At 44.6% G+C, this 23,307-nt stretch overlaps 1 protein-coding gene across 9 annotated transcripts in view; it reads right to left on the bottom strand.

Moving 5' to 3' along the window:
* Positions 1–317: 317 nt before the first annotated feature.
* The window catches only part of AK8 (adenylate kinase 8), a 219,116-nt gene continuing 196,126 nt past the window's right edge, over positions 318–23,307 (bottom strand). For all 9 annotated transcript variants that reach the window (XM_049895181.1, XM_049895184.1, XM_049895180.1 and 6 more), the window contains 2 exons: positions 1,995–2,075; positions 318–773 (listed from right to left, as the gene is read on the bottom strand). In XM_049895181.1, the coding sequence (XP_049751138.1) occupies positions 536–773; positions 1,995–2,075 (319 nt within the window). In that variant the 3' untranslated portion in view covers positions 318–535. The remainder of the gene's footprint in view (positions 774–1,994; positions 2,076–23,307) is intronic.

Raw genomic sequence — 23,307 nt, forward strand, 5'->3', positions numbered from 1 at the left:
ACTGTGTGCCAGGCACTGTGCTAAGAACTTTATCTGCATTACCTCAGTTAATCCCACAGCAACCCTGTAAGGTAGTAATATTACCCCACTTGGCTGTGAGAAAAGAGAGGCTCTGAGGCTCTAAGCACCTTCTCCAAGGGCGCACAGCGCATTGGTGCTGGAGCCAGGACCCATCCCAGGTCTGACTCCAGAGGCCCAGCCTGCTGCCCTCTACTTCACTTCTTCCCTGGTATACCCCTGTCTTGTGTTCCCAGACCCCTAAACAAGTCCATTTTCTAGCCACATCACCTTCAGGACACACAAGACTGCACACCACACTCTTTATTGGCTTGGTAGAGCTTTCCAGAAAGTTGGGGGCCTCAGTGTCCTCTTCTATCGATGAGGAAACATGTGTTTACCTAATAAGGACTGTTACAAAGGGAAGGGGAAATCATTGGAGGAGGGGACTGACCCTCTGGTGGTCACTCCTGGCACTACGGGATGGGGTTGAGAGGTTAATGTTTTTTCCCTGTGGATGCTCCTTGCTCTGTACCCATCAGGGGACTTTCTTGGGCAGGGGATTAATGATCCCACTCTCTATGTATTCAAAGACAGTGTATGGGTCCTGGTCCCCATTGATGGTGATGGCCCGTGTATAGAACCCCTCCAGGTCAGCAGAATTCCGGTAGAACAGATCCATTTTGAGCTTGACCTGCTCTTCAGCATCCTTTGGGTTCTGCAGGAGACGGGCCTGGATCTCCATGGTTGGGGGTGGCTTGTACATGAGGTGGTACCTATGAGAGATGAGGGGAAACGGGTGACCCACAGACCAGCCCAGAGGGCAGGGAAGAAAGGGACACTCTGTTCTCTTGCTGGCCTAGTTGGTGTACCCTGGTCATCGCCATTATCAAAAACAAACATTTACCATGCACCAGCTGCGTGCACGCCTTGGGCTGGGCCCTGGGCAACAGAGAAACTCAAGATATGGTCTCTGCCCAGAGGAGAGGGATATAGATCAGTGACAGGAGGAGGGCGGAACATACTAAGCGCCAAATTCCTTCATTCTTTCCTTCCCTTCCTTTCTCTCTTTCTTCCAAATAATACTTACTAAGCATCTGCTATATGTCTGCTATTATATCTGTTGCTGACAAGGCATGTTAAGCAAGACAGATGTTGACTCTGTCCTTATTGACATTATGGTCAAATGCAGGAGGGGAACACAACACAAGTCATAACAACAAATATGAGCGGAGATGACAGTAAATGTCACAGTCACTGTGGGGAGAGGGCCCAGGGTAAGGCAACAAGAAGGACATGGTCTTTGACATGGATGTGCTAAAGACTGTCCCCAGCAGGAAGGTTGACAGATTGGACCTTAGAAAAGTCCTGGTAATGCCCTCCCTGCTTCACCCTACTCCACTCCTGAGTCCCAAGGAGATGTGGCCCTGATTATCAGGAGGGATGGCAGAGTCTACTGCTTGGCAATTATGGGGACTTTAACTTGCATTCTGAACATGAATGCAGTAATTATACTTGGTCAGACTGTAGAAAAAAAGTCAGAATTTACTTCCTGCAACTATGAAAAAGCTCAAAGGTGAAGTGTTTCCCACGGGGATGTGCTGGTACAAGCAGCCTTGTACCAACAAAATAGATGATGTACCTGGGATGCGTCATGGTAAGAGCAAAAGCCCAGTGCAGTATACAGATGGCTCTCACCCAATGCATCCATTTCACATGCGGAGCCAATGCTGTTGACCCTGGGAGAGTGTGGGCGAACATTTCACCCATGTATTACTGTACAGCCCTGAGTATTAATTTCCTAGTTTCTCTTCTAGGCAAAGAGGGTCAACAGACTCTACCCAGAGGAGCAAGTTTGATAAACTCCCTTTCCAGAGTCTTCTGTCAATTGTCACCAGTGTTGGCCCTGGAGAAGACCTGCCATGGCACCAGCCAGCCAGCCAGAGAGACAGGGCTCCCTGGTTGGGCCTGGCCAACCATAAGAACCTGGCACATACCTTTCTCCCGTGACTGGATCTGTTCTTCTTAGGGTCAGCCGCTCGATGACAGAATCTAATGGTACATTCAGGAAAAACACCCTATGGGTAAAGAACAAACACTGTGGTCAGAGAACCAAAGGCTGGATTCTTATCACCCTAAGACCAGGCATCACTCCCCATGTGTGGGTGGAGCCATCAGGAGCCATCCCCCACGAGCTCCCAGTACCAAACCTCAGAGATGGGCTCTATGCCATGGCTGCTCTCCACTGCCCTGATTCCAGGACTGCTTCCCAGGTCTCAACATTCCAGGGGTGGGACTCCCTGAGAGACGTTGTTCAGGTGAGCAGGGGGATAGTGTGCTCTCTGGAGTCACACAGACTTGAGTTCGAGTCTCACCTCTACCATGGACTTGCTTATTGACCTAACCTCTCTTAGACTCAGTTTCCTCAACTCTAAAATGGGGACAATAATAGTTTGATAGTGTTGGAGATTTAATGAGATAAAGGATGTCACAAGCTTAATGCAGGATTTGAGCATACTAGGTGCTCAAACATAGCATTATTGTTACTGGATACTCTTCCTGGGAGTTCAGACCCTTGATTGCCTGTGCCGTTTTTGGAGACATGGCATTGTTTTTTCTCAGCTTTCTCACTTTCTCTTTCACAAAGGAGTCCTGGGCCCAAGGGAGCAAGACACTCAAAGTCAATAGGCCCATCTCAGAATCCAACCAAAAAGACAAAGTACTCCCTTCTCTTAAAAATTTGGAAATAGAGATTGGAATTACCTGGGAATATATCTCCTAACCCCCTAGTTCAAGGGGCTTAACTCCCCCTTTTCTTTCGGCAATGGAATCTTCTCTTCATAGAAAACCTTAGGAGAGTGGTTCTAAATTAAGATTGATTTTACCTCCAAGAAGACATCTGGCAATGTCTGGTGACATTGTGGGGGTGACTACTGGCATCTAGTGGATAGAAGCCAAGGATGCTGCTAAATATCCTACAGTGCACAGGACACCCCCACGTCAAAGAATTACTCAGCCCAAAATGTCAACAGTGCTGAGGTTGAGAAGCCCTGACTTAGGACAAAGTATGAACAAATGGAATAGTCAAAAGGCGATGCTTTTCTGGTTGGGAAAGATAGGGGTGGGGTGGGGGGGCAGAGATCCAAGTGTCCAGCAAGCCCCTGCCTACAGATCTAATTCATGCTCCTGTCTTCTAGTACTAAACCATCTTGGTTTTTTAAAATTTTTGTTATTATTTTTTAGCAACTTCTGGAATAGTGTACTGCTCACTTACTGTTTACTCATTCATCCTTTAATCCACTCATTCACACATTTATTAAGTGCCTGCTGTGTGCCAGGCCCTGTAGTAAGCTCCAGTGTTTACCAATTCATTGTATGGAACTTACACACTATATTTAATAAAGTCATCACCACTGATTGATGTGCGTAATTTCTACTGGGGATAACAACAAACACTCCTTGTGTACCCAAAAAATGTCTAGATGTCACTTTCAAGTAAGTAAAGTCAGACCAGAAACATCTCTAGGAAAGTGTAAGAAGAACATACATAAATGAGCTGGATGGAAACATTTTTAGGAAAGACACTCTGCCATCTCCAAGTCAGTGAACAAAAGAATCCCCTCACTGTCAGTGAATGATTCTTGGAATTCACTGGACTGGTGCAGCAGGCTGCCAAGAGGCAAAGCTCTGGTGAGCCTGATGGGACACTGGTCCCCAAGGGCCTTGGACCAGCCCCTCAGGCCCAGGTGGCATCTGCTATAGCCAGAGCAATAACAGGCTCCAAGCCAGTGTCCTGACATCCAGCCAGTGCTCAGGAAATACTTGTGAAGGAATGAATGAATGGAAGGTAGTCCTAGTGTTCTACTTAAGTTTAACTGCCTGGCTTTTTTTCATCCCAGCCAAAAATTCTGTTAACTGGTAGAGTTGAGGATGAATCTACAATACCAGGGTTGGCAGGGATCTTAGACATACGGTTATTCCCAAGTACCAGCATATCAGGATTCCCTAGGGGGCCTTTTAACTGTGGGATGCCTATGCCCTCGCCTGCAGTGCTGAGTTAGGAGGTACTGCAGGGAGATCAGTATTCCCCTGGTGATTGGATTCCCCTGCCTTGGGGGACACTGAGCCAGGGATTCTGAACAAGGGACCCTGTGGATCAGCCCAGTGAACCCCTGAAAATTAGGTATAAGCTATTTCCTACATGTGAGAATGTGTGATTTTTTGGGGTAGATGTATCCATGCCTCTCATTGGATTCTCAAAGGACTTCCGATTCTTAAAAATGGTTACAAATCACTGACCTGAACCAAAGCCTCATGTTCTGCAGCAAGGTCAAAGGCCCCAGGCTGTGAATAGACAGCAAAACTGGGGCTGCCCCAGATACTGTGCACTGTCTTCTCGCTCACTGCTCCCTTTGGCTTGTGGACATCTGTTGATTTTCTTAATTTCTTCTGGGCAATCATTCTTACTCCCTATCATCCCTGTGACTTGGTCGAAGCTAACTCTCCCCTGACTGCCAGGCTGGGCAGGGGAGAGGTCTGCATGTGGCTAAGCTGAGCCCCAGCTTCTTCTGGCCTTGGTATTATTGAAGCTGGTTTAGGATGCAAAACTTGGTCAAGGAGAGGCTGCCCTGGGGTTTGCTGTAGAGAAAGGAGCCTGGTTTTTCCTGGGACTGCTAAGCTGGTGGAATGGAAGTTCGAGGTTGACTAGGACCAGCAGGAGAGAGCAGAGAGATGGTGGGGGACATCACTTGGGGCCCTGGATCAAGCTGTGCCTGAAGCCATTTACCCCTTGTGATGGTTAAGATTGTGTCATCTTGGCTAGGCCATGATTCTCGGTGTTTATATGTGATCACCCCCATGACGGAATCTGCTGTGAGTAGCTAATTAGCTGAAAGGGATTTTCCTTGGGCGTGTGGCCTGCATCTGAATATAAGTGGACGTTCTGGCTTTTGCTAGCTCCTGCTCTCTGACCTGCCAATCTTGGGGTCGCCAGCCCCAGCAGCTACATGAATCAAGAAAAGCCTTGTGGTCTTGCCTGCTGATCTTGGGATTCGTCTATCTTCACAGCCTGTGAACAAGAGCCCTGCTCTCTGACCTGCTGATCTTGGGTTCGCCAGCCTCTGCAGCTACGTGAACTAGGAGAAGACTCTATCCTGATCCACGGACTTGGGAGTTCCAGCCTCTACAATCATGTGAGCCGTTTCCTTGATATAAATCTCTCTCTCTATATATATATATTTATATAGTTTACTGGTTTTGCTTTTCTAGAGAACACAGCCTAAGAAACCCCTCAATGTTTCACTGGCATAAATACATACATCTCTTCTTTTCCTTAAGCCAATTTGAGTTGGGCTTCCTCTTTAACTATTACCTAAAGGATACCTAATACATCTAGTCTCTCTAATGCCACTTACTTCCAGAAAACGTGTGGCTTCAAAAACCGTTAGTCCCTGAACCAAATGCTCATTCTCCTTCAAGTCCAGCTTTCCACACTCCTTCCTTTTTCCCTTTCTCATTTTGCCCACACTGGTCGCTGAGGGTTGCTTCTGCCAAGTTGCCAGGAACCCCCTCACTGGTGCCTGACAAAAGCTCCAGCCACCCCTCCACAAAGTGTGCATGATGGTTTTCCCAACAGCCTGGGGGGGCTGGGAGCCATGAAAATCCACTTCTTTCCTGTACATGTTCTCAATAATGACTTCCATTCACAACGTGCTGCAAAATAACAGCCACCAAATAAAACATGCAAGATCGGGAGTGTCTAAACACAGGGAGTGCAAGTGTTTCAGTGTGCTTTTATCCTTTACACTCTGAACATGCGGGCCCCCCCACAACGCATTATTTGCGAGGCCCAACAGCAACACTAAAATGCGGCTATCACCATGGCTGGCGGTTGACAGTGCCTCTCTGGATGCCAACGCCAGTAGAAAGAAAGGAAGCCAGTTTGGAAATCCCTGATAATTGATGCTGCTTCATAAACAAACAAGCTCCAATTGAAAGATTTTTAACCAAACATATCAAGACTGCTTGTCATCATTCGAGTGAATGGTTTGTGAAAGGCTGGCAAGATCAGAAGCACAGGACACCAAATTGGTACTTGAAACATATAGGTGGGAAAAGCCTTGCTGGAGAGGAGCTGTGCTTCCACGCTAGAAGCTTCTGATAATCCAGACTCATGGCACCACAATGTGAGGGCCTGGTGACAGGGTGGTGTTGGGGAGCCAACCATCTCTGCTGAGACATACTGCCCCATGCATACCCCAGACCTCTGTTTTTTGTTTTCTGCTTCTCTCGCACAACACTGCCAGGAAAGGAGAATGGTGAAAGCATAGAAAATCAGAGCATGGCTTGTGCTGGCCAGAGACCTTTCTGGTGTGTGCGGGTATCACGTACTAGGACTCACTAGGGGAGGGAACTGTCTTTGGGATTGTAGAATTTCAGGCTGGTAGGTGCCTCAGAAGAGGAGCCCTGGTGGTGCAACAGTTAAGTGCTCAGTTGCTAACTGGAAAAATGGATGGTTCGAACCCACCCAGCGGCGCCAGGGGAGAAAGACCTGGGGATCTGCTCCCTTAAAGATAAAAAAAAAAAAAAAAAACCAACCTCATTGCTGTTGAGTCATTTGAGACTCATACAGCCAAGAAAACTCTGTGGGGGCAGTTCTCCTCTGTCACATGAGGTCACTTGAGGGCAACTAACAACAACAGATGCCTCTGAAGGGGAGGTGGACGTTACCTTTGAAGGCCTCTAATGCTTTGGTAGGAGCCCTGATGGCTCAGTGGTTAAGAGCTACGGCTGTTAACCAAAAGGTAGGCAGTTTGAATCCACCAGCCACTCCTTGGAAACCCTATGGGGGCAGTTCTACTTTGTCCTATAGGGTCCCTATGAGTCAGAATTGACTGGACAGCAACGGGTATGATGCCTCAGTAATTAAAGCCGAGTCCCTGGACCAGCAGCAGCAGATCTGCAGACCCGCCGCAGCCCACTGGATTGGAATCTGCGTCTTAACGAGATCCGTGGTGATCTGTACACACATCAAACTGGGACAAGTGCTGCTCTGACCCAGTGTTTCCCAGATTTATCTGATGTTAAGAATTATCTGGAAGACCTGTCTGGCATACAGATTCCAGAAACCCTCCCAGAGCTAATGAAGCCAAACCTCCCGGGAAAGAGCTGTATTTTTAAATCAGCAGTCCAGGTGATTCTTATGCTCAGGCAGGTGTGGGAACCATGGCTCTATCTAATCCAGCTGTTCCACCCTTGGCTATACACTGTAACCATCTAGGGCATTTTATGGTAGCCCTGGTGGCACAAACTGCTGAGTGCTTGGCTATTAACTGAAAGTATCGGGGTTGCCATGAGTCAGAATTATTTTTTTAGTTTTGGAGAGCTTTAAGAATGCTAAGGTTTGGGCCCCACTCCCAAAAATTCTGATTTAATTGGTCTGGGTGTAGTCTCAGAATGGAGATTTTTAAAAGCTCCTCAAGTGACTGTAACGTGTAGCAAAGGTGAAAACCACTTCTCTGATCCAAATCTGCTCAGTGTACAATATGGGGAAACTGAGTCCCAGAGAGGCAAGGGGCTCACACTGTGTCACTGAGGGCATTGGTGTCAGATACCCAACAATGGCTGGGATATTCTGGCCCTCCTTCATCATGCCCTGGCTGGCCACACTGCCTGAGGCTCTGTTTGGAGAGCAAAGGAAGACTCACTAGAAATCGGGGGCTGGAATTCTCTCCAGGCCCATGGCTAGATGTGGTAATCTTGAAAGACAGAATATACAATCACTGGCCATAATATGGCATTCAGACCTGCCCAGAGGCAGGGGCCTGCCCTTGTCGGTCTCTTCATTTCAACCAATAAACCACCACAATACGCAAAACCTTACAGAAAATAGTACACCCACTCCTCAATTACTGACATGGTTAAGTTCCAAAGACCAGGTCATTATGTGAAAATTGGCACTATACAAAAATGGAGGATGACCATATCATTACATAACTGCCAAATTATATCATTACATAACTGCCAAACCACTGAAAGTCATGGCCCAGACAAGCTGACACATAACCTTAACCATCACAGCCAGCGTTACTCTTGCCTCACACCTTGGCATTTGTTACTACTATATGTATGTCACTGATGTGTGAAATAGTTGGATAGGAGATCTTTTATAAATGCAAAATGACAGATAACGAGACAGTCGATAAGTGAGGAGCAGGCATATAATGTAGTCACTAGACATTATGGCAAAGGCAGAGGCAGGGAGTTCTCTGGCACTGTAAGAATAAACTTACAATATAATGAGGTTCTGAATACACATACATGTACACAAATAAGTGGGTGTACAAAAATATGAATGATATGATAATACTAATTTTATATAAACTATAATGCCAGTCCTACACACCTTGTAAAAATAAGAGGAGGGAATACTTCACAACTTATTTTATGAGGCAGACTTTCCCTGATACCAAAAGCCAGACAAAGACTCTCTAAGAAAACTACAGACCAGTATCATGAACGCAGATGTAAAAATCTTCAATAAAATATTAATGAACAAAAAATCAAATTCACAAAAAAGAGCAGACTTACTGGTCTGACAGAGACTGGTGGAACCCCCAAGACTATGGCCCTAAGACACCTTTCTAACCTGGAACTGAAGCCATTCCTGAAGACCATCTCTCAGCCAAACAATAGACAACCCCATAAGATAAATTAGAACACCCAAGAGGAGTGTACTCCTTAGAGCAATCAATTATACGAGATCAAAAGGGCATTATTTGCCCAAAAGCAAAGATAAGAAGGCAGGAAGGGGCAAAAAATATAGACAAAAGGAAAAGGGGAAACCAGGGTGGAAAGAGGGAGGGTGTTTACACATGATGGGGATTGAAAACAAGGTCATGAAACACTTTACGTAGAAACTATCAAATGGGAAACTAGCAGGAGTATCTATTTTTTATAGATTTGTGAGGAGAAGACCTTCGTGTGATCTAAAAGTAGAGGCAGCATCCGGGTTTAGAGATGACTACACTTGGGGACGGCAGTGAGGAATGGGCAAGTTGTTAGAGTAAGCTGATCTGAACGAAAAGTGAAACTGAACAGAGAGTGGGAGGAATAAAGGGAGTTTTGGAGAGACTAGATTGCAGGTGCTAGTGAAGTGTGCCTAAAAACAAACAAACAAACCCATTGCCATTGAGCTGATGCCAACTCACGGTGATCCCATGTGTTACAGAGTAGAATTGCTCTGTAGGGTTTTCTTGGCTGTAATCTTTAAGGAAGTGGATCACCAGACCTTTCTTCCATGGCACCACTGGGTGACCTTTAGGTTAATAGCTGAGAACAAACTGATTGCACCACCCAGGGACCCTTGAAGTATGCCTACCTGTTGCTGTTGAGTCGATTCCAACTCATAGCGACCGTACAGGACAGATGGATGTCAGAGGAGACTGAAACTTGCTCAAGAACGTCGAGCAGCTAAAGCAAAAGGAAGAAATGATGAAGTAAAAGAACTGAATAGAAGATTTCAAAGGGTGGCACGAGAAAACAAAGTAAAGTATTAAAATAACGTGTGCAAAGAGCTAGAGATAGAAAAACAAAAGGGAAGAACACGCTCGGCGTTTCTCAAGCTGAAAGCACTGAAGAAAAAATTCAAGCCTTCAGTTGCAATAGTGAAGGATTCTATGGGGAAAAATTAAACGACACAGGAAGCATCAAAAGAAGATGGAAGGAATACACAGAGTCATTATACCAAAAAGAATTAGTCGATATCCAACCATTTCAAGAAGTAGCATATGATCAGGAACTGATGGTACCGAAGGAAGAAGCCCAAGCTTCTCTGAAGACACTGGCGAAAAACAAGGCTCCAGGAACTGATGGAATATCAATTGAGATGTTTCAACAAACGGATGCAGCGCTGGTGCTCACTCGTCTGTGCCAAAAAATTTGGAAGACAGCTTCCTGGCCAACTGACTGGAAGAGATCCATATTTATGCCTATTCCCAAGAAAAGTGATCTAACCTAACATGGAAATTATAGAACAATATCATTAATATCACACACAAGCAAAATTTTGCTGAAGATCATTCGAAAGCGGCTGCAGCAGTATATCGACAGGGAACTGGCAGAAATTCAGACTGGTTTCAGAAGAGGACATGGAACCAGGGATATCATTGCTGATGTCAGATGGATCCTGGCTCAAGGCAGAGAATACCAGAAGGATATTTACCTCTGTTTCATTGACTATGCAAAGGCATTCGACTGTGTGGATCATAACAAATTATGGATAACATTGTGAAGAATCTGAATTCCAGAACACTTAATTGTGCTCAAGAGGAAAATGTACATAGATCAAGAGGCAGTTGTGCAGACGGAACAAGGGGACACTGATTGGTTTAAAGTCAGGAAAGGTGTATGTTCACCATACCTATTCAATCTGTATGCTGAGCAAATAATCTGAGAAGCTGGACTACACGAAGACTAATGGGGCATGAGAATTGGAGGAAGACTCATTAACAACCTGCATTCCGCAGATGATATAACCTTGCTTTCTGAAAGTGAAGAGGACCTGAAGCACTTACTAATGAAGATCAAAGACCACAGCCTTCAGTATGGATTGCGCCTCAACATAAAGAAAACAAAAAACCTCACAACTGGACCAATGAGCAACATCATGATAAACAGAGAAAAGATTGAAGTTGTCAAGGATTTCATTTTACTTGGATCCACAATCCACACCCATGGAAGCAGCAGTTAAGAAATCAAATGACACATTGCATTGGGCAAATCTGCTGCAAAGGACCTCTTCAAAGTGTTGAAAAGCAAAGATTTTCTCCTTGAAGACTAAGGTGCACCTGACCCAAGCCATGGTATTTTCAATCGCATCATATGCATGTGAAAGCTGGACAATGAATCAGGGAGATCAAAGAAGAACTGACACCTTTGAATTGTGGTGTTGGCAAAGAATATTGAATATACCATGGACTGCCAAAAGAATGAACAAATCTGTCTTGGAAGAAGCACAACCAGAATACTCCTTAGAATCAAAGATGGCAAGACTGTGTCTTACATACTTTGGACATGTTGTCAGGAGGGATCAGTCCCTGGAGAAGGACATCGTGCTTGGCAAAATACGGGGTCAGCGGAAAAGAGGAAGACCCTCAATGAGGTAGATTGACACAGTGGTTGCAACAATGAGCTCAAGCATAACAATGATTGTAAGGATGGCACAGGACCAGGCAGTGTTTTGTTGTGCATAGGGTTGCTGAGAGTCAGAACTGACTCGATGGCACCTAACAACAACAGAACTGACCCACAGAATTTCCAAGAAGTGGCTGGTGGATTTGAACTGCCAGCCTTTTGGTTAGCAGCTGAGCTCTTAACTACTGTGCACTAGGGCTCTGAAGTATGCCTCGACTACCAAAAAAAAAATAAAGGCCCCACTTTGCGGGGGCGCATCTGTTGAAGGATTCACAACTCCGAGTATACTAGGTGTTAACTGTCAGAGCACAGGAGCTGGACTGTCCTGTTCAGGCCATAACCCCCGTGCCTGGCATATGGTAAGAGATGGGGGAATGTGGATGAGTAAGTGAGGGAACCGCCTGTGACATCACAGGAGACCTAATTCCATCTCCCAGAGAAGCATCCCATCAACCGAATGGGATCGGTTCCCAGGTCCTCCTGAGAGGAGTCATAAATGGCAGGTGCAGGTTGCAAAGGATCCCATAACCACAATCATAAAAGATTACTCCAAGAAAGCAAAGCCAGACAAAATTTAGACACAGGGTCTGCTTAGAGTTTGGAAAAGACCCTGGCCAGAATTTTTTTAAATCTACGATATATATTTTCAGAAACTCTCTGGTGGCACAGTGGTTAAGAGCTAGGGCTGCTAACCAAAAGGTCAGCAGTTCCAATCCACCAGGCACTCCTTGGAAATTCTGTGGGGCAGTTCTACTCTGTCCTATAGGGTTACCATGAGTTGGAATTGGCTCGATGGCAATGGGTTTGGTTTTTTGATATATATTTTCTACCTTGACAGGAGTACCATTTGAAAAATAAAGGCCAAACATCTCAACCTCCTTCTAAAACCTCATACTCCTCCTGCCCTCAGGGAGCAGCTGCAGCATCAGTTCGCTTCCTGCTGTGACTCCTCTAAATAAAAAAAGAGGCTCCTTGCGGCCATTTCTTGTTTAAAACTGTGCATAATTGATAGTGGCAAATCTACCCCAGCTGCGTCTAAAATCTCTCCAGGGGCAAGAAAAACACTCTCCATGGCTGTCATTAACTGCTAAATTAACAAGCACTCCTGACAGTTTACAATGTGCCATACAAAATGCAGCAGTCTGGTTTAAGAAGAATATCCCAAGGATCAAGTTCCTGCATAACTGGCCTCCATTTTAAAAGCATCTTAAAACTTCTGCCTCCCTCACCACTGGGAAGAAAGAGAATAATCCCTCTGCACACTGCCACCCAGACGCAACAGACAGTAATGAAATGCAAACCATCTGAAGTCAGGAAGTTCTGCAAACTTTTCCCAAAGAGAAAGGCAGAAGAATCTAAGGCAAAAAATGGCAGTAGGCAAGGTTGAGAAGCAAATCTTTTCCAGGTGCGTCTAAGAGTTCAAGGTCCAGCTGTGGGGTGGGGGAAGTGGGAGAGGGATCCAGGTAGGATGGCAGGTATGGAGGAGGAGCTTTCTGGTCAGGCCTTCCCCAACGAAAGTCACTGGAAAGCATGTCAAGGTATTTGCAAGACAGTTGGCTTTCGATCAGGAAACTGTCTGTGTATGAGGTGCCATGTCCCAGGAGCCGGAAGCCAAGCTAATAAGATACAAAACCTGTTCTGAGTTCTCAGTACTTACCATCACTTTTGCAGGACTTCGAACTGGTTTGAATTGTTAAAATGTAGATTCTGATTCCGTCTGATCACCAGGTGATTCTTATGTGTAATAAGTTTTGAGAACCACTGCTCTACTAGTGGCTCTCAGAATTGGGCCCTACTCGCTAATCAGCAGCATCACCTGGTACCTTGTTACCAAAACCAAAACCGAACCCGTTGCTGTCGAGTCGATTCCGACTCATAGTGACCCTAGAGGACAGAGCAGAACTGCCCCCATAGGGTTTCCAAGGAGCACCTGGTGGATCCGAACTGCTGGCCTTTTGGTTAGTGGTGGTAGCTCAAAACCACTAGAGCACCAGGGTTTCTGGTACCTTGTTAGAAATGCAGATTCTTAGCAGGGGTGTGAACCAGACCAAACCTGTTGGAAGCCCTGCCTTTAAGTGTCTTAACAAGGCACGGTTTCATGTCCTCAAGTCTATTTCCAGTAACTGTTCAGACTCTTTTTTGTTCTATTTGATTAGTACAATTTGGTCACAACAAATGTTGTCCTTTATACCCCAGGGTGAATTCAGACATTCACCAAAACCAAAAACCAAACTCGTTTGCCGTCGAGTCGATTCTGATTCATAGCGACCCTATAGGGCAGAGTAGAACTGCCCCATAGAGTTTCCAAGGAGCACCGCATGGATTCAAACTGCTGTATCACCAGGGTCTCCCAGATGTTCACGGTAGAGTGGAAATAATACTTTGTGCAGCCCACTATTTTGCTACCCCAACAAAACTCTTAGGCATTTCTTAAAAATGAAATGGGGGGTGGGTGGGTTCAAGAAGTTTTCATTTGGGGGACCCTCTCTTGAGGCAGCTATAGTTTACAAAAGGAAGATCTGATCCAAGGAGACTGGGGGAGTGTATTGCAGAATTCAGAGACTTGCTTTGTAATTTGTAAACATAATCATCACTACAAATAAATTACGACAGGGAAAACTGTTCAAGATATATTGTTAGTAGAAAAAAATCAGGTTGTAAATCAGGTGGTACTACATGATTCCATTTTAAAAATATATGGGGAAAAAAAGTCTGGAATGTTAAGAATGATTGTTTCCAGGTGGGAATTATGGGTGATTCTTACTTTCTCTTTTTAAATCCACCATGTTTTCAAACTTTTTACAATATATTATATGACTTTACAAGGACAGACAAAAACCGGAGTTCTTTTTTAAAAGCCAAATTCTGTTAACATGAGAATCTGGAAGAAAAAAAAAAAGTTCTGTGCATCACCAGCAATGGCCCAGCCTTATCTGAATCAGGAACAGGCTCCAAGGAGGAGGAAGGGCAGGTGTGGGTGAGGGAGGTGGTGTCATGAAGTAGTGGCAGAGCAACTAGGCCTTTACGGTGGTGGGTGGTTTTAGAGTTCATGGAGTATGTGCTCTCATTTGGCCCTCACACAGTGGTTTTTGGTAAGCCAGAACCCAGGGTGGGGATAGGAGTAGGGGAGCCCTGATTTGGAGCATGTCTGATTTCCATGGTGTTAATACTCCCAACATGGCTGATTTCAAGCTGCCAACATGACATCATTGGATGTGGAGTCGGAAAGAGATGCATACAATGGGATCTCAAGAGCTGGTGCGACAGAAAACCCTAAAGAATCCACAAGAAAACTACTGAAACTAATAGAAGGGTTTAGCCAAGCATCAGGATACAACATAAACATACAAAAATCAGTTGGATTCCTCTACACCAACAGAGAGAACATTGAAGAGGAAATCACCAAATTAATACCATTTACAATAGCCCCCAAGAAGACAAAATACTTAGGAATAAATCTTACCAGAGATGTAAAAGACCTATATAAAGAAAACTACAAGACACTACTGCAAGAAACCACAAGACACCTACATAACTGGAAAAACATACCTTGCTCATGGATAGGAAGACTCAACATTGTGAAAATGTCTATTCTACCTAAAACGATCTATAGACACAATGCAATCCCAATCCAAATTCCAATGGCATTTTTTAATGAGATGGAGAAAAAAATCACCAACTTCATACAGAAAGGGAAGAGGCCCCAGATAAGTAAAGCATTACTGAAAAAGAAGAACAAAGTGGGAAGCCTCACACTACCTGACTTTAGAACCTATTATACCGCCACAATAGTCAAAACAGCCTGGTACTGGTACAACAACAGATACATAGACCAATGGAACAGAATTAAGAATCCAGACACAAACTCATCCACTTAGGAGCAGCTGATATTTGACAAAGGCCCAAAGTCCATTAACTGGGGAAAAGACAGTCTCTTTAGCAAATGGCACTGGCATAACTGGATATCCATCTGCAAAAAAATGAAACAAGACCCGTACCTCACACCATACACAAAAACTAACTCAAAATGGATCAAAGACCTGACTATAAAATCTAAAATTATAAAGGTCATGGAAGAAAAAATAGGGACAACACTAGGAGCCCTAAAACATGGCACAAACAGTATACAAAACATTACTAACAATGCACAAACACCAGAAGAGAAACTAGATAACTGGAGGCTCCTAAAAATAAAAAACTTATGCTCATCCAAAGGCTTCAACAAAAGAGAAAAAGACAACCTACAGACTGGAAAACAATTTTTAGCTATGACAAATCCGATCAGCATTTAATCTCTAAAATCTACAAAATACTGCAAAACCTCAACAACAAAAAGACATATAACCCAATGAAAAAATGGGCAGAGGATATGAACAGGCACTTCACCAGAGAAGACATTCAGGCAGCTAATAGGTACATGGGGAAATGCTCACAATCATTAGCCATTAGAGAAATGCAAATCAAAACTACAGTGAGATACCATCTATCTCACCCCAACATGGGTAGCATTAATCCAAAAAAAACACAATATAATAAACGTGGGAGAGGTTGTGGAGAGACTGGAACTCTTATACACTGCTCGTGGGAATGTAAAATGGTACAACCACTTTGGAAATCGATTTGGCACTTCCTTAAAAAGCTTTAAAAAGCTAGAAATAGAATACTACGCATCAATAAAGAACAATGACGAATCTGTCAAACATTTCATAACATGGAGGAACCTGGAAGGCATTATGCTGAGCGAAATTAGTTAGAGGCAAAAGGACAAATATTGTATAAGACCACTATTATAAGATCTTGAGAAATAGTATAAACTGAGAAGAACACATACTTTTGTGGTTACGAGGGGGGGAGGGAGGGAGGGTAGGAGAGGGTTTTTTACTGATTAATTAGTAGATAAGAACTGCTTTAGGTGAAGGGAAGGACAGTACTCAATACATGGAAGGTCAGCTCAACTGGACTGGACCAAAAGCAAAGAAGTTTCCGGGATAAACTGAATGCTTCAAAGGTCAGCGGAGCAATGGCGGGGGTTTGGGGACCATGGTTTAAGGGGACTTCTAAGTCAATTGGCAAAATAATTCTATTATGAAAACATTCTGCATCCCACTTTGAAATGTGGCGTCTGGGGTCTTAAATGCTAACAAGCGGCCATCTAAGATGCATCAATTGGTCTCAACCCACCTGGAGCAAAGGAGAATGAAGAACACCAAGGTCACACGATAACTAAGAGCCCAAGAGACAGACAGGGCCACATGAACCAGAGACCTACATCATCCTGAGACCAGAAGAACTAGTTGGTGCCCGGCCACAATCGATGACTGCCCTGACAGGGAGCACAACAGAGAACCCCTGAGGGAACAGGAGATCAGTGGGATGCAGACTCCAAATTCTCATAAAAAGACCATACTTAATGGTCTGACTGAGACTAGAGGAATCCTGGCGGTCATGGTCCCCAAACCTTCTGTTGGCACAGGACAGGAACCATTCCTGAAGACAACTCATCAGACATGAAAGGGACTGGACAGTGGGTAGGTGAGAGATGCTGATGAAGAGTGAGCTAATTATATCAGGTGGATACTTGAGACTGTGTTGGCATCTCCTGGGAGGATAGAGTGAGTTGGAAGCTGGCAAAATTGTTACGAAAGGAGAGACTGGAAGGGCTGACTCATTAGGGGGAGAGCAAGTGGGAGTACGGAGTAAGGTGTATATAAACTTATATGTGACAGTCTGACTTGATTTGTAAACGTTCACTTGAAGCTCAATAAATGTTAATAAAAAAAAAACTTGAAGAAAAAAAAAAGCTAGAAATAGAACTACCATATGATGCAACAATCCCACTCCTTGGAATATATCCTAGAGAAATAAGAGCTTTTACACGAACAGATATATGTATATCCTTGTTCATCGCAGCACTGTTTACAAGAGCAAAAAGATGGAAACAACCAAGGTGCCCATCAACAGATGAATGGATAAACAAATTATGGTATATGCACACAATGGAATACTACACACAATGATAAAGAACAACGATGAATTCATGAAACATCTCATAACGGATGAATCTGGAAGGCATTATGCTGAGTGAAATTAGTCATTTGCAAAAGGACAAATATTATATGAGACCACAATTATAAAGAACTCAAGAAAAGGTTTAAACACAGAAGAAAACATTCTTTGGTGGTTACGAGGGTGGGGAGAGAGGGAAAAGGGTATTTGCTCACTAGATAGTAGACTAGAATTATCTTAGGTGAAGGGAAGGACAACACACAATGCAGGGGAAGTCAACACAACTGGACTAAACCAAAAGCAAAGAAGTTTCCTGAATACAACCAAACACTTTGAGGGACAGAGTAGCAAGGGCCGGCGTCTGCGGACCATGGTTTCAGGGGACATCTAGGTCAATTAGCACAATAAAGTGTATTAAGAAAACGTTCTGCATCCCACTTTGGTGAGTGGCATCTGGGGTCTTGAAAGCTAGCAAGCAGCCATCTAAGATGCATCAATTGGTCTCAACCTACCTGGAACAAAGGAGAATGAAGGACACCAAAGACACAAGGAAAACATGAGCCCAGGAGACAGAAAGGGCCACATAAGCCAGAGACTCCATCAGCCTGAGACTGGAAGAACTAGGTGGTGCCTGGCTACCACCAATGACTGCCCTGACAGGCAACACAACAGAGAATCCCTGATGGAGCAGGAGAAAACTGGGATGCAGACCTCAAATTCTAGTAAAAACACCAGATTAAATGCTCTGACTAAAAGACTGCAGGGACCCCAGAGCACATGCCCCTCAGACTCTCTGTTAGCCCAAATCTAAAACCATTCCCAAAGCCCACTCTTCAGACAAAGATTAGACAGCGTATAAGACATAAAATGATACTGGTGAGGAGTGCGCTTCTTAGCTCAAGTAGACCCATGAGACTATGTGGGCAGCTCCTGTCCAGAGGCTAGATGAGAAGGCAAAGGGGGACAGGAACTGGTTGAAGGGACACGAGAAATACAGGGTAGAGAGGGGGAGTGTGCTGTCGAATTATAGGGAGAGCAGCTAGGGTCACATAACAATGTGTGTATAAGTTTTTGTATGAGAAACTGACTTGAATTGTAAACTTTCACTTAAAACACAATTTAAAAAAATTAAAAAATGTTATTAAAAAAAGAACTGGTGCAAACCAGTTCCATCATGCCCCTGCCATAGCAGCAGAGAAGGGACTACTATTCCCATTTTACAGATAAAGGTACTAGACTCTGGGAGTCACTATTTATCAAGTAATTGTGTTTTAAGCCAGGCGCTTTAAGCGTATTGTTTTAATTAATCCTCATGACACCCCTATAAGATATGGGAATTATCAGTATGCCTATTTTTCAGATGAGGAAACAAACATGGTCACAGAAAGATTAGGTACTTACCTAAGGTATACGGCTAATCCATGGTAGAGACTTGAACTCAGGACCGTCTGCTCTCAAATCTGTGCCCTTAGCCACCTTGCTATGCTGTTTCTGTTCATCACAGAGATCATCATGGACTGAGTGACTATGCGTGGTGGGCTATGTTGTTTGCTTTGAGCCATCACCAGATACACAAGATGCAGAACAGACATTTTGTTTTGAGGGGGAAGGTAGGGTGGGCTGGAAGAAGAGTAGATCCATCAGAACACAATGGGATGAGCAAGCCCACAGGAAGAACAAAGACACGAGGGGCTCAGCTTGGGAACACCCTGGTCTGCTCCACTCTGGCATTTGGAGATAAAGAATGAGGACCTGTACGCTGTTGGCTTCCTCCAGTTTCAGAGCTGGCAGCACCCCTGCCCTGCCGGGGCTGCATCCCTCACCTGAATGGAAAGCCAGGTGTGAGGCCCCACCCAGGCCATGAAAAATGCAGTTGGTAAATGGTTGTCTTCAGCCTTGGGGCTACACTCTCAACCAAATTCATTTGATTAGCTGCCATGTTGGAAGGGTGGTGGAGGAGTGTTAGCAGATCCTGCCCTGAGCCCGCTGGTGTCCAGTGGAAACACTTCCCTAAAGTGTCTTCCAGTGCAGTTGACCTATACTCAGAAGACTGTGGGTCTGAAGGCCCCAGCCCGAGGGCCCTCACTCTCATTTGCCTCCCCCCAGGACTTCACCCAGGCACCTGTACCTGGCACCTGGTGGTCACAGCCTTTCCCTGCCATGTGGGTAGGATTGCCCTTTCCCCTCATTCTCTGATGGGTCATGGGCATGTTGAACCACCCACTGCAAGATTTGTGCCGGGTCATGGCACCACCAGGCCAGGGCCTTCAGCCTTCCTGTGTGAGATGCAGAAATATACTTAAAAAATTTCTGACCAGAGCCTTTTCCCAGCTGCAGGCAGGCCCTGTATCCAGACTTTACCCAACATGGTTCTCTCACTCACATCTCCAGTGCGCACACACACACCCAGTGAGGCAGTAATCCTTATGGGACACTTGCCTTGGCAGAGCCACAGTGGCTCTTAGTGGCCACTGAGGCAACCACATTTATCACTCCCTCATCCCTTGGTGGGAGTCCCAGGATGATGTAAACAGTTAACGGCTCAGCTGAGAACTCAAAGCTTGGTGGTTTGAGTCCATCTGGAGGTGCCTCAGAAGAAAGGTCTGGCAATTTACCCTGTGGAGCACAGTTCTACTATACACATGAGCTGGAATCCACTGGGTGGCCAATGGTTAGGGGTCTTTTTGTCCCTTGGTGGCCCTTCAGCTTTATGTCTGGTTTTGAGAGGAATTGTCTTAATAACCAGATGATCCTCTCCTGTGTTCTCATGAGACAAAGTTCCTGCATGTTCCTGGATCACACTATACTTTCCATTCCTTACTTATAGCATTTGCAGCTACATCAGTAATTGGCTTGGCTCACAGTTCCCTCTGTTAGTGCGCTTGTGAAGGGTTTGAAGTACGCCTATGTGGACACTGGTTAAGATCCACCAGTCAACAACAGCCTCAAAAGCACATCTGGCAGGTGAACATTTTGTTGGTGTCCTATGCTGTGGCAGACACAGAGATGCGCCACCTGGATCTCCTTCTAGAAAGAACTCGTGGCCCAGCTGCAGCGAGTGTGGTCAACTGACCACCTCCGAGTTTAAGTAACTTCAGTGTCAACATAAGCTTTTTGCAAAAACATCTTCATTGGGATATAACTCACATAACTTTAGAGTGTACAGTCAGTGGTTCTACTCGTGCAGTCATCACCACAATCTATGTTTAGAACACTTTCATCATATGAAAAAGAAAACCCTTACCCGTTGGCAGTAACTCCTCCTCCCCTTCCCCCAGCCCCTGGCAACCACTAACCTATGTTCTATCTCTATGGATTTACCTATTCTGGACATTTCATATGATCAGAATCATACCATATGTAACCTTTCATGTGGCATCTTTCACTCAGCTTGATATTTCAAGGTTTATCCATGTTGTAGCCTGTATCAGTAATCCATTCCTGTTTACTGCCAAATAATATTCCATTGTATGGATATTCCACATGGTGTTAATCTATTCACCAGCTGACAGACATTTCAACCTCAGCTTTTGAGCCAAGGTCACATTCTTCTTGAGGCAACCACCAGCCAATAATTGAGCAAGGCAGTGGTATCGGGGCCTGGCCATTTTTGCCCAAAGGGAGACTCCTTTAATGGTTGACTTTTGTTCCCTAGCTCTTCACTGGGCTGGCAGAGACCGGGTCAGGTCTGCGCACTGTGACCTGACAACTCCCTCTGTCCAATCTTGCCTTGTCTCTTTTTCCTGGCACAGGTATTACTCCCTAATAAACCTTTTGTACTTCTGACTCTTTCTTGGCATCTGCCTCCCAGAGAACCCAACTCATGACAGGTGCCATGAAACAACCAAGAGTCTTAAGGTACCCAGTCCCATTTAAATGAAGTTCCTTGTCTCTCTCCCCACCAGACTGTCAGCTCCTTGAAGGCAGGGATGTAGCACATACCTGAGGCAATATGGGACAGGGGCTGGGAGGGCAGAAACATCTGGATTCAAATTCATCTTTGCCTTCCAACTCACTATGGGACCAGTCATTTTACCCCTTCAAGTTTCTTTTTATGAGGATTAAAAAAAAAAAAGTATCTCAAAAGGTAATTATAAGGGTTAAATAAAATAATCCATATAAAGTGCTTGTTACGTTGTTTGGTGCCGTCAAGGTGGTTCTGACTCAGTGACCCCATACACAACAGAAAGAAGCACTGCCTGGTCCTGCTCCATCCTCACAACTGTTGTTGTTATGTTTGAGCCCCCTGTTGCAGCCACTTGTCAATCCATCTCATTGAGGGTCTTCCTCTTTATCAATTACCCTCTACCAAGCATGATGTCCTTTCCAGGAACTGATCCCTCCTGATAACACGTCCAAAGTACTTGAGACAAAGTCTCACCATCCTGGCTTCTAAGGAGCATTCTGGCTGTACTTCTGCCAAGACAGATTTGTTCATTCTTCTGGCAGTCCATCACATATTCAATATTCTTTGCTAACATGGTAATTCAAAGGCATCAATTCTTCTTTGGTCTTCCTTATTCACTGTCCAGCTTTCACATGCATATGCAGTGATTGAAAATAGCATGGCTTGGCTCAGGTGCACCTTAGCCCTTAAAGTGACATCTTTGCTTCTTAACACTTTCAAGAGGTCTTTTGCAGTAGGTTTGCCCAATGCAATACAGAGTTTGATTTCTTGACTGCCACTTCCATGGGTGTTGATTGTGGATCCAAGTAAAATAAAATCCTTGACAACTTCAATCTTTTTTCCATTTATCATGATGTGGCTTATTGATCCAGTTGTGAGGATTCTGGTTTTCTTTATGCTGAGGTGTAATCTATACTGAAGGCTGTGGTCTTTGATCTTCATCAATAGGCACTTCAAGTCCTCTTCACTCTGAAAAGCAAGGTTATGTCATCAGCATATTAGAGGCTGTTAATGAGTTTCCCTCCCATCCTGATACCCTATTCTTCTTCACATAGTCCAGCTTCTCGAATTATTTGCTCAGCATATAGATTGAATAAGTATGGTGAAAGATACAACAATGATGTATACACCTTTCCTGACTTTAAACCATGCAGTATCTCCTTGTTCTGTTTGAATGACTGCCTCTTGGTTTATGTACAGGCTCCTTGTGAGCACAATTAAGTGTCCTGGAATTCCCATTCTTCACAATGCTATCCATAATTTGTCATGATCCACACAGTCAAATGTCTTTGCATTGTCAACAAAACACAGATAAAAATCTTTCTGGTATTCTCTACTTTTAGCCATGAGCCATCTGACATCAGCAATGATATCGCTCCTTCCACATCCTCTTCTGAATCTAGCTTGAATTTCTGGCAGTTCCCTGCCAATGTACTGCTGCAACCACTTTTGAACAATCTTCAGCAAAATTTCACTTTTGTGTGATATTGGTGATATTGTTCAATAATTTTCACATTCCATTGGATCACTTTTCTTTGGAATGGATATAAGGATGGATCTTTTCCAGTCATTTGGCCATGTAGCTGTCTTCCGAATTTCTTGGCATAGACATGTGAGCACCTCCGGTGCTGTATCTGTTTGTTGAAACACCTCAATTGGTATTCCGTCAATTCCTGGAGCCTTGTTTTTTGCCAATGCCCTCAGTGCAGCTTGGGCCTCTTCCTTCAGTACCACTGGTTCTTGATCATATGCTACCCTCCTTAAAATGGTTGAATGTCCACCAATTCAAGATAAAGTGCTTAGTGCATGATAATAACGTACAGTACCTGTGTGGGCCCGTATGGCAGGAACTCTTGTAAGACTTGACCTACATTAGGTCATTTAATCCTTATCATGACCTTATAAGGCAGGGAATACCATCATCTCCATCATAACAGATAAGGAAACTAAGAGAGAGAAGTTTCACAACCTGCCCGATTCCCTAGCTAGAAAGCAGCAGAGCCAAGGTTCCAACCCAGGTGGCCTGGCTCAGTCTCTGTATGTACTCCATTGTGAATCTGTTGAAGGAAGGAAGGAAGTCCTGGGGTTCTACTGTTCAGCACAAACCACAAGCACCAATTCATGGCTCAGCTTTAGCTCTGTGGGGCTGCGCTGCACAGAATCCCAGGTTCAGAGGCAGCTGGAATCAGCGCCACCCTTCTCCA

This window comes from Elephas maximus, chromosome 9 (assembly GCF_024166365.1).
Source record: "Elephas maximus indicus isolate mEleMax1 chromosome 9, mEleMax1 primary haplotype, whole genome shotgun sequence".
Lineage (NCBI taxonomy): Eukaryota > Metazoa > Chordata > Mammalia > Proboscidea > Elephantidae > Elephas > Elephas maximus.